This window comes from Anolis carolinensis, chromosome 1 (assembly GCF_035594765.1).
Source record: "Anolis carolinensis isolate JA03-04 chromosome 1, rAnoCar3.1.pri, whole genome shotgun sequence".
Taxonomy (NCBI): Eukaryota; Metazoa; Chordata; class Lepidosauria; order Squamata; family Dactyloidae; genus Anolis; species Anolis carolinensis.
This window is the reverse complement of record NC_085841.1, coordinates 211145348-211157772: the sequence shown is the minus strand read 5'-3', so window position 1 is coordinate 211157772 and position 12425 is coordinate 211145348. Positions and strand designations below refer to the sequence as shown.

General features: G+C 46.0%; 1 protein-coding gene across 2 annotated transcripts in view; it reads left to right on the top strand.

Moving 5' to 3' along the window:
- The window catches only part of gad1 (glutamate decarboxylase 1), an 83084-nt gene that overhangs the window by 16688 nt on the left and 53971 nt on the right, over nucleotides 1-12425 (top strand). For both annotated transcript variants that reach the window (XM_062964597.1, XM_062964606.1), the window contains 2 exons: nucleotides 1286-1348; nucleotides 8252-8416. In XM_062964597.1, the coding sequence (XP_062820667.1) occupies nucleotides 1286-1348; nucleotides 8252-8416 (228 nt within the window). The remainder of the gene's footprint in view (nucleotides 1-1285; nucleotides 1349-8251; nucleotides 8417-12425) is intronic.

Sequence of the window (12425 nt, the reverse complement as noted above, 5' to 3'; positions counted from 1 at the left end):
CGACAGTCATTAAACAACACCACTCAAAAAACAGAGGAATTCCAGACATAAATCAATCAGGGCTAGTTAACACCTCCCAACAAAGGATTCCCCCAGGCAAGAAGCAGCCAGGTTTTGAAGCTGCAAGGCTATTCAATGCTAATCAAGCTGCCCAATTGCACCATTCACACTTGCCTCCAACAGACAAGAGTTCTTTCTCCCACCTCACTTCTCTAGTTTCTAACAAACCTCACAACCTCTGAGGATGCCTGCCATTGAAGTGAGTGAAACGTCAGGAGAGAATGCTTCTGGAACATGGCCATACAGCCCGGAAAACTCACAGTGATTCCGGTCATGAAAGCCTTCTACAAAACAATGAGAATAAAGTTATTCTATTCTATGGACGTAGCTGTCACCGCTTTTCAAGATTGTGTATTATTGTATTGTATTATTGTATACATTATATCATCATCATTATCTGGCTTCCAGGATGGCATAGAGTACTCTGTTTATGGCTGGTTGTCACTTTGGGGCAGAAAGGGAGGACGTGAGGATATCCGATCCCAAATCCCCAATTTTTTTTTTCGTGTCAGGAGCAACCGGAGTTGCTTCTGGAGTGAGAGAATTGGCCGTCTGCAAGGACGTTGCCCAGGGGACGCCCGGATGTTTTGATGTTTTACCATCCTTGTGGGAGGCTTTGCTCATGTCCCCGCATGAAGCTGGAGCTGATAGAGGGAGCTCATCCGCACTCTCCCCTGGTGGGATTCGAACCTGGCAGCTTTCAGGTCAGCAACCCATCCTTCAAGTCAGGAGGTTTTTATCCCCTAGGCCACCGGAGGCGCCTATTCCGGTCAGGAAAGCCTTCCACAACACAATGACAATAAAGTTATTCTATTCTATTCAATGGACGTAGCTGTCACCGCTTTTCAAAACTTTGTATTATTGTATTGTATTATTGTATACATTATATCATCATCATTATCTGGCTTCCAGGATGGCATAGAGTACTCTGTTTATGGCTGGTTGTCACTTTGGGGCAGAAAGGGAGGACGTGAGGATATCCGATCCCAAATCCCCAAATAATGGCCATCCAATACCTTGCAGGGCCACGTCAGACCTCCTTTGCAAACTCCACTAGTACCCATGCCACACATTTTTAATCACCTGAGAATTGCGATGGTTCGAGATAGTGGTACTGTTTGTTTGTTGAAGAGGCATAATTCGAAGTCGTGGATTATAAATGTGTCTTTGCCCCCTGACTGTTCCTTTCTGCGGGATGTAACCCGTGTCTTTCCGTTCCTTTTAGCCTACGACACCTGGTGCGGTGTGGCCCATGGCTGCACGAAGAAGATCGGGCTCAAGATATGCGGTAAGTGGAAAGAGGAGAAGGAGGGACATTTCCTTCTGCCTTTTCTGTGTCTCTTATTTTCTCCTTCCAATCCCCGGCCGCTTCCTTGAATGATCTTGCTTGCTTGCTGGGCGGCTAAGCTTGGCTCACCAAGGAAAGTAGGGCACCGCTTTTATCTCCAGATAAGGGGAGTGGGGTGGCGGGAAGACTCCCCTCCCCTTCTCTCCCTATTTGGTGAGGCAGGTGCCATCAAATTCGTTAAGGGGATGAAGGGGGGGGGGGGGGCGGTCTCGCCTTCTCCCCGCTTGCCTCCGAGCGGCGTCGCTCTGGCGCCATCTGCTGGGCGGCAGCGGAACGGGCGGGAGGCTTTATTCTGGAGGAAAGAAAAGTTGGGTGGGTTTAATGGTGTCAGAGAATGAATGGCTCGGGTGGGCGCCAGGAGACGGGCGAGGAGTGCTTGCTTTATGGAGAGGGGATGCGAGGCTCCTAGGAAGCCTCTTTGTCAAGAGGACAGGCAGGGAGGGGCGCAATCAGACTGGCATAGGGAAGTCTGGGAGGTATTTTGCCAGGAGTGGGTTCATTTCAGGAGGAAAGAAGCAAACCCTGTCGCTTCCCTACCGCCTCCAGAAGAAAAACGTTATATAGAGAGAGATTTTTGACAACTGTCATGTCAGACGACACAGAGAAGCCATTGAAATCCACAAGCATGTGGACAACTTCAACAGAAAGGAGGAAATCATGAAAATGAACAAAATCTGGCTACCAGGATTACAAAACTCAAAAATCAGAACAGTGAATAGAAAGCAACTCTCCGAGGGCAGAGGAGCCCCAAGGGCGGCTAATGACTCTGAACAAAGGATGCCCCCTAGGCAAGAGACAAACCTTTCCAATGCTAATTAGGGTGATTAACTGAAACATTAGCGCTAGCTTCCAACTGACAAAGGACTCTTGTCACACCCTGGACTCTCTACAGATATATATTTACCTTCCTTGCCTAGTTTATCCATGCCTCACAACCTCTGAGGATGCCTGCCATAGATGTGGGCGAAACGTCAGGAGAGAATGCTTCTGGAACATGGCCACACAGCCCGAAAGACATACAACAATCCTGTGATCCCGGCCATGAAAGCCTTCGACAACACATTGAAAATGACACCTGTGTAGGTGTCGTTATGTATATATATATAAACGGATATATATATATATATATATATATATATATATATGTCGTAACTCCTTCAAGATCCAGATTTAACGTGTGTGTGTGTTGTGGTGTTGTGTGTGTGGCTGGCTGCTGGGCAACCGAAGCTGCCGGGGAGAGAAACAGGGAGGAGAGCCCTCTGCCTGCCGTCTCTCAGCCTTCTTTATCGGCCCAGAAAACACGGAGAGAGATGAACGACGGGCTTATTAAGGCGCCATCCGTCAGACTGAGGGAGGGAGGAGGCTGGCCACATCCTCTCCTCCTCCTCCTCCTCCGTACAATGTGCAACCCATTGCAAGGCCTTGGGGCCAATGGTGAGGAAGGATGGGGATCTGGCCTGAACTCCTCCTCCGCCGGGCGCCTCTCTCTGCTATAAATAGCTCCTGATCGGGACTTAATGGGCCATCCCGGTCCCTTCGGTGACGAGAGAGGGATGGGTTTCCGCACCGGCGTTTGAAGCGGAAACATCGAGGAGAGCCAAAGGCCCCGCTTCTGCTTCTTGTGACCCAAACCCACACCTTTTTCCTATCGAAACAAGCAAAGCCGAAAAGCTCAATACAGCCTCCCTGTCTGGATTAGATCGATAGTAGATCGATGGATAGATAGCTCCATAGATCAATGGATGGATAGGTAGTAGATGGCTGGGTGGCTAGATTGACAGATCCATAGATAGATAGTTTTATAGATAAATGGATGGATAGACACACTGACAGACAGATGGATGGGTGAGTGGATGGATGGATATAGATGGATAAATAGGGTTTGCTGCTGAGTTTTCCGGGCTGTATGGCCATGTTCCAGCATTCTCTCCTGACCTTTCGCCCACATCTATGGCAGGTATCCTCAGAGGTTGTGAGGTCTGCTGTAAGCTAGGCAAGTGGGGTATATATATCTGTGGCCAGTCCAGGATGGGAAAAAGAACTCTTGTCTGCCTGAGGCAAGTGCGAATGTTGCAACTGGCCACCTTGATTAGCATTGAATGGCCTTGTAGCTTTAAAGCTTGGGTGCTTCCTGCCTAGGGGAATCCTTTGTTAGGAGGTTAAATAGACAGTTTGATGGATAAATAGACAGATAATGGATTTGTGTTGTCGAAGGCTTTCATGGCCGGGATCACAGGGTTGTTGTATGTTTTCCGGGCTGTATGGCCATGTTCTAGAAGTATTCTCTCCTGACGTTTCGCCCACATAAAAGAATCCATCAGATAATCCATTTTCTCGAAGCTGAAGCGGATTTCTTCCTCCCCGTTTCTTCTTTGCCTGAGACGCGTGTTTATTATTCCAGAGTATTCCTCCGTAACTCGAAGGCCACATCCACACGAGCATATAATGCGTTATATAGTCAGTTCAAACAGCATTACAGGGACCTACGTCGACTGACCATATGCATTTCAAACTGCCTTATTTGGCAGTAAAGATTTCAGCAGAAATTTCCAAAGGAGTGGGAGTGGATACAGGAGACTTGAATGCGTAAACTCCATCATTTAATGCAGGTCGAACTGCAATATATAGGCAGCGTAGACTCATATAATGCAGTTTAACTGCACTGAACTGGATTATATAATTATATAATTATATAATTTAAGGAACCAGTACAGTAGAGTCTCACTTATAAACGGGCCGCAGTAATCCTATGTAGTAATTACTGTATTTACGAATTTAGCACCAAAATATCACAATGTATTGAAAACATTGACTACAAAAATGTGTTGGATAATCCAGAACGTTGGATAAGTGAGACTCTACTGTATTTCCAAAAAGTTGGCTCGATTACTACAGGAGCCACGGAGTAATAAAACCCAGGTCGTCTTGCTCCAACGGTTAGGTTTTGTAACCCTCTGGAAACCAAGGAGGAAATCATTTCAAGGCTTATCACGACCTCCACAAATCCGTTAAATGGCCGCCGTTTAGCCCGAATGATGTTATAATAACCCGACCTATAAACGTATTTCCTTTTTAATGGGGTTTAGTTTCGTTAGAGTCGCCTTTTGAGCTTTTTTGGGGGGAAGGGACGGGGGCAAGTCGTCCCAATGTTATACATTTACGCAACAAGAACAAGGCCCCTTCTAATTTCCATTTAAATTTGGGTGCACCCCTGGCTAGGCTCCTTTCCCCGTTTGAAACGAGGCGGAATAGGCAGTAAGGTCATTTCATGATATAATTTCCCAGACAGAAAAAGTGGTGTCAAACCGTATTAATTCTACAGTGTAGAGGCAGCATCTCCCTTTCTAAGGGACCATGTTGCTTCCTATGAGAACAATTCTCAGGCTTGGCATTATTTTTATTGCGGGGGAGGTGGGAAGACCAATCAGAATTAATTTTTTCACTGACGTCATAAAAGGCAGGCACAGCTTTATCCAATGAAGCTTCAGAGATGGTCGCAGGAGTTAACTGAGGGTGCATCAATACTAGAATTAATGTAGCTTGACGCCACTTTAACTGGCATGACTAAATGCGATGGAATCCTGGGATTTCTAGTTTGGCGAGGCACCAACATCTTTTGGCAAAGAAGGCCAAAGACCTTGTAAAAGTACAACTCCCATTGTTCCATAGCACATGATTCCATGGCAATCATAGTGGTGTCAAACTGAATTAATTCGATGGTGTAGATGTAGACTGGAGCCCCGGTGGTGAAGTGAGTTAAAGCACTGAGCTGGAGACCGAAAGGTCCCAGGTTCAATCCCCGGGAGCGGCGTGAGCGGCCGCTGTTAGCCCCAGCTCCTGCCAACCTAGCAGTTCAAAAACATGCAAATATGAGTAGATCAATAGGTACCGCTCCGGCGGGAAGGTAAGGGCGCTCCATGCAGTCATGCCGGCCACATGACCTTGGAGGTGTCTACAGACAACGCCGGATTTTCGGCTTAGAAATGGAGATGAGCACCAACCCCCAGAGTCAGACATGACTGGATTTAACGTCAGGGGAAAACCTTTACCTTTTTAGATGTAGACTGCGGCAATGCCATGCTTGGCTACAAGTAATTCCTACATTTCAAGCGACTTGCACTATATGGCCAGTCCTGTTCCTAGTCCTCATTGTACCAGCAATACATCTACTCCAACCTGCATACTTCAAATGGGCACCCACTCCCGTTTACATTTTCTAAAGAAAACAAATCTGCAGCTATTGTTTTCCCCAAGGCCTTTAAATCTCGCCTAGAAAATAATTGGCTTCCTTTTTTGTTTTGTTTTTTACAAAATGAGAGTCAGAGTCAGATCAAGTCGAAAATTACCTTCCAGGAGGGAGAGACAATCTACTGTAAAGTAATTGCCTAATTTGTACCTATTACTTCAACATGACGAAGATGCAGCAACCTGGTTAACTTTATTAGTTGAGGATTCCCAGATACACCATCCTTTGAGAAGCTCATTTTGGATCATGTTTCTTTTTAAATGCGAGAGAAAATCACCAGTCCATGGATTGCTGTGAGTTTTCTGGGCTGTATGGCCCTGTTCCAGAAGCATTCTCTCCTGACGTTTTGCCCAGATCTATGGCAGGCATCCTCAGAGGTTGTGAAGTATATTGGAAACTAGGCAAGTGGGGCTTATATATGTGAAGTGTCCAGGGTGGGAGAAAGAACTCTTGTCTATTGGAGGAAAGTGTGAATGTTGCAAAGGATTCTCTCAGGGAGGAATCAGCCAGGCTTTGAAGCTGCAAGGCTTTTCAAGGTGATTAATTGCAACAATCACACTTGCCTCCAACAGACAAGAGTTCTTTCTCCCACCCTGGACCTTCCACAGATATATAAACCTCACTGACCTAGTTTCCAATATACTTCACAACCTCTGAGGATGCCTGCCATAGATGTGGGCAAAACGTCACGAGAGAATGCTTCTGGGACCATAGAGCCCGGAAAACTCACAACAACCCAGTAACCTTAAACTCTTAATTGTCAATTGGAGAAGTTATCTTAACTGGAGTGTAGTGTATTTTTTATTATCACTAGCTTTGCCCGGCCACTAGTTGCTGTGGCTTATGGGAATCCTTTGTTGGCCAGGTGGAATAGCAGTGAATAGCCTTGCAGTCTCAAAGCCTGGCCGTTTTCTGGAGTAGCTGGAGCTTTTTGTTGTATGCACGTAGAGGCATGGATGAGGGGTTGTGCTGCCAAGTTTAGTGTTTCTGGGATGTGTAGTTTTGTTGTTTTGTCCTAGGCCGAAATTTCATTACCCTTTTATATATATAGATGATATTTCAATTGACTTTTAAATCATTGTTTGGATATAGGTGTTTATTTAATGGCTTTTGAAACTTTTGGATTATCCATGGTTTTAACTGTATTTGGTTTTAATTTTCTCTCATATTGGGAGAAAGGGGCCCCTGGTGGCACAGCGTGTTAAAGCGCTGAGCTGCTGAACTTGTGGACCGAAAGGTCCCAGGTTCAAATGCCGGGAGCGGAATGAACGCCCGCTGTTAGCCCCAGCTCCTGCCAACCTAGCAGTTCGAAAACATGCCAATGTGAGTAGATCAATAGGTACCGCTCGGGCAGGAATGCAGTCATGCTGGCCACATGACCTTGGAGGTGTCTATGGACAACACCGGCTCTTCGGCTTAGAAATGGAGATGAGCACCAACCCCCAGAGTCGGTCACGACTGGACTTAACATCAGGGGAAACCTTTACCTTTACCTACTTATATTTTTAATGTATTTGCGCTGTTACTTTTGTAACATTGTGAGCCGCCTTGAGTCCCCACGGGGAGATGGTGGCGGGGTATAAATAAAGTTATTATTATTATTATTATTATTATTATTATTATTATTATTATTATTAACTCTATTTGGTTTTCTCTCATATTGGGAGAAAGCTGGGATGTGAAATAAATAGGCTATCTGGGCTGAGTGAACATCTTCAAACAGAACTCTATACAAAGGTTGTCCTCCAGTAATATTTGGATTCTCACATTGAAACCAAGGGTTTTGTTGTCATGAGACTTCAGGTAGACCCTGGCTGGATCTACACCGCAGGGGAGGGGGTGCATCTCCACTGTAAGATGAATGCAGTTTGAAACCGCTCTAACTCTCAAGGCTATGGAATCCTGGGAGCTGTGGTGTGGTGAGGCATGGAAGGCTCAAGATCTTGTAAAATAACAACTCCCATGATCCCATCGCATGGGCAAACTTCGGTCCTCCGGGTGTTTTGGATTTCAACTCCCACAATTCCTAACAGCCTATCGGCTGTTAGGAATTGTGGGAGTTGAAGTCCAAAACACCCGGAGGGCCGAAGCTTGCCCATGCCTGATCTAGCCAGTGGCAGTTAAAAGTAGCGTCGAATGTAGAGAGGCTGGAGAAGGAGAGGCACTGTCCCCTTGTGTGTGTGATTGTTGTTTGTGTGTGTGCCCTTGCCCTGGGCTGACTTTCTTCTTCCTTTTTTCGGGACTGGCACCTGTCGCTTCCGTTTAGGGAGACATGGCTTCCTTCTATCTCTCTCCCTCCCTGCTTCATGCCTGAGTGACTTTTTGCAGCTGATGCCCTTTGAGCGCTGCCTGCTCCGGGCGCATTGCTTCCCCCATAAATACCGCATCCTCGCTCTCCCTGACCTCATTGGGATAGATAGAAAGAAAGGCAGAAGACCGTCGAGGATCCAGCTCTGCTTTGGCTGGGCTTTGCCGCCGCCGCTTCTCCATCTTTCGGGCTCCCTCCTCCTCGTGGTCCGTCTGCCCCTGTGAGGGAGCCATGCTGGGTGGCGAGCGGCAGGCCTTGCCCCTGACCCACCCTCCTTGTCCACACGTAGGGTTCCTGCAGCGCAACAACAGCCTGGAGGACAAGGGCCGCCTGGCCAGTGCCCTCAAGGAGCGGCAGGCCTCCCGGAACCTGCGCGTGGCTGCTGGGGAGAACAGCGAGAACGAGGCCCGCTTCCGGAGGACCGAGACCGACTTCTCCAACCTCTTCGCCAGAGGTGAGCGGACAGGGGTGCGGAAGGGGCGGGAAGGCTTCCCCGAGGGACACCTGAGGCACGAGGAACATTTGATAGTGTCCAGAGCCAGCCCTAGGTATTTTTCAAGTGTAGGCGAACAGAATTTTGGCGCCTCCCCCCAAAACAATCACTGAAAAATAAAAGCGTTGGATAAGCAAAAATGTTAGATAATAAGGAGGGATTAAGGAAAAGCCTATTAAACATCAAGTTACATTAAGATTTTACAAATTAAGCACCAAAACATCATGTTTTACAACAAATCAACAGAAAAAGCAGTCTCAACTGCGCCCTGTATGTTTGGTGCCCGAAGCGACCGCTTAATTCGCCTCATTGTTGGACCGGCTCTGATTGTGTCCAATACTGAGATTGGATCTACACTGCCGTATCATCCAGATTGTTGTGGTAATCTCTGAGCGGTTAGACTCAATTTAATAACCCTCTCTTGGGGGAGATTCCACCAAAATATAGCAGAGTAGCAAAAGCAGACTTTCAAAACAGCAGATACTTACAAGTGGTGAGCAAAGAGAAGCCTTTGTCTCTTACGATGGCAATCAATTGCAGAGGCTCAGTAAAAGTTCAAAAACATTTATTCAGGTAAAAACAATTCCATTATAGATAGAAAAGGTTTAGGAGATGTCTAGCTCTCTAGGCTAGTTTCTAAGGTATGTGGAGTGGAGTGCCACAGGGTTCAGTCCTGTGCCCGGTTCTGTTTAACATCTTTATTAACGACTTAGACGAAGGGTTAGAAGGAACCTTCTGGCAAACAAACTAGTAAAATGTGGGTTAGACAAAACTACAATTAGGTGGATCTGTAATTGGCTAAGTGAACGAACCCAAAGAGTGCTCACCAAAGCATCTTCTTCATCCTGGAAAGAAGTCACAAATGGAGTGCTGCAGGGTACCATCCTGGGCCCGGTTCTGTTCAATATCTTTATTACCGACTTAGATGAAGGGTTAGAAGGAACCATCATCAAGTTTGCAGATGACACCAAACTGGGAGGGATAGCCAATACTCCAGAAGACAGGAGCAGAATTCAAAACGATCTTGACAGACTAGAGCAGGGGTCCCCAAACTTTTTAAACAGGGGGCCAGTTCACGATCCTTCGGACCGTTGGAGGGCCAGACTATAGTTGGCCATCGAGCAATAATAATTAATACTACTACTAACAACAACAACAACAACAACAACAACAATAATAAAAAAGTGGGTTGGAAGAGACCCTTAGGGCCATTGAGTCCAATCCCCTTCTGCCTTTGTGCACCGAAAGCACAAGCAAAGCACCCCTGACAGATGGCCACCCAGCCTCAATGTTAATAATAATAATAATAATAAAATAATAATAATAATAATAAAAAAGAGGGTTGGAAGAGACCCTTTGGGCCATTGAGTCCAATCCCCTTCTGCCTCTGTGCACCAAAAGCACAAGCAAAGCACCCCTGACAGATGGCCACCCAGCCTCAATGTTAATAATAATAATAATAATAATAATAATAATAATAATAATAATAATAATAATAATAATGGTTGTAAGAGAAGAAGAGACCCCTTGGGTCATTTAGCCCAACCCCCTTCTGCCCTTGTGCCATGGGGGACGGATAAATGGCTTCGATAAATGCAAGATACTTCACTTCGGCAGAAAAAATGGAATGCAAAGATACAAAATGGGGAATGCCTGGCTCGACAGCAGTACATGTGAAAAAGATCTTGGAGTCCTTGTGGACAACAAGTTAAACATGAGCCAGCAATGTGATGCGGCTGCTAAGAAAGCCAACAGGATAGGGGTATAGCATCTAGATCCAGGGAAGTCATGCTACCCCTCTATTCTGCTTTGGTCAGACCACACCTGGAATACTGTGTCCAATTCTGGGTTGAAGGGAGATGTTGACAAGCTGGAATGTGTCCAGAGGAGGGCAACTAAAATGATCAAAGGTCTGGAGAACAAGCCCTATGAAGAGAGGCTTAAAGAACTGGGCATGTTTAGCCTGCAGAAAAGAAGGCTGAGAGGAAACATGATAGCCATGTACAAATACGTGAAGGGAAGTCCTAGGGAGGAGGGAGCAAGCTTGTTTTCTGCTGCCCTGGAGACTAGGACGTGGAACAATGGCTTCAAACTACAGGAAAGGAGATTCCACCTGAACATCAGGTAAAACTTCCTGACTGTGAGAGCTGTTCGGCAGTGGAGCTCTCTCCCCCGGACTGTGGTGGAGGCTCCTTCTTTGGAGGTTTTTAAGGAGAGGCTGGATGGCCATCTGTCGGGGGTGCTTTGAATGTGATTTCCTGCTACTTGGCAGGGGGTTGGACTGGATGGCCCATGAGGTCTCTTCCAACTCTACTATTCTATGATTCTATGATTCTATGTAAGAAAGGTAAAAATAACAAACATCTAGATAGTTACATCTTGCCAGGAGAGACAGCAAGATGCTGTTGTTAGCTTGGAGGACAAAGAGGAAGAGAGTGAACCAAAATGGTTCTGACCGCATGGTCCAGTTTATTGGGGGCTATAAAATATTCCAACCAATGGGAGTTAGTGTCCCTGAAGATTCACATTTCTACTAACATCAAAGTGAGGGACTTGACGTAGACAGGATAGAAAGAGCGGAAACACAGTAAAGCCTATCTAGGCATGCTTTGGATACAGGGAAAGGATTCCCTCAATCTAATCCTATCATCTTATCTAATTACATTTAGACTTGAGTAGTCCAGGGTGACTCCCAACACAGATTGTCAAAGCAGAGAATCCACATGATCTGCTTTGAACTGGATTATAGGAGGGCCCTTCCACACAGCTTTATAACCCAGAATGTCAAAGCAGATAATCCACAATATCTGCTTTGAACTGGATTATCTGAGTTCACACTGCCCTATAATCCATTTCAATGAGGATTTTATGCAGCTGTGTGGAAGGGGCCTGATGTCACACCTCAGCCTTGATTCACCTTGCTCTAGCACACAAACTCCACAGCAGGTTTGTAGTTTATTAAAGATAGATAGTAGAAAGTTCTTCAAAAAGCCAAAAGTAAAGCATCAAAAGTCAGTTACAAACATAGTCTTGAGATATAAATCCAGAGCCTACAAGAAATAAACAGCGTCCAAAGAGAACATGACAAATTCCCAGGAACATGGATCCATGGACTGCAACATAATCCAAAACACAGCAGGAAAACTGTAGCTTGCTTCTCCAGTAGCGAGAAAGTTGCTTTGACAAAGCTTTTCCCCAAACACACCCCTTTGAACACTCTTTGCAAAACATGAAAACATTTCTCTGCCCCCTGACCTACTTATTTGCTATTCTCACACTCCTTCGAACCCTGAATTCCAAACAGTCAACTTGATCTAAAGATTCCGTTTCATCAAGGTCAATCTGCTTGTTAGCATCAGCCTGCTTGCTATCAGACTGAGAACTGTCCTCCTTTTCTGAGTCAATTTGCACCTGGCTAGTTTCAATATCATCAACATTATTCCCTGCTGTGGGAAAAACTCCCTGTTCCTCATCTTCTACAACAGGGACATTCTGAACCTGATTTTGAACCTGAATTCCATAATCCCCATCAGAGGTTCCAGCTGAGTCACAACACTGTCATTGTGGAATGTGGAACTGGCCAGGACAATGGAGTGTGCTGGGAAGGATGGAGATAGATGTTTTTTTCCCCTCCTTTCCCCCCTCCCTTGGATCATAGCATTTGACAGCAGACAAGTAGGATCTGTATAGTGGGGAGACACCCTGCCGATTGCTATTACATGCAAAGTAGGGATAGTTAGTGAGGCTGCCCAGTGGTACAGAATTGTGTTTGGTACCTCTGGGAAGCGGACTCCCTTCCGCTTCCACACTGGCTGGGGGAATTCCTGTCTGGACAATATCCAGCCGACCCATAGTTTGGCACACTGGATTGGCACTGGCTTATATAATCATAGAGTTAGAAGAAACCACATAAGCCATCTAGTCCATTTTCCTGCCATGCAGGAAAAGCACAATCAAAGTCCCTCTGACA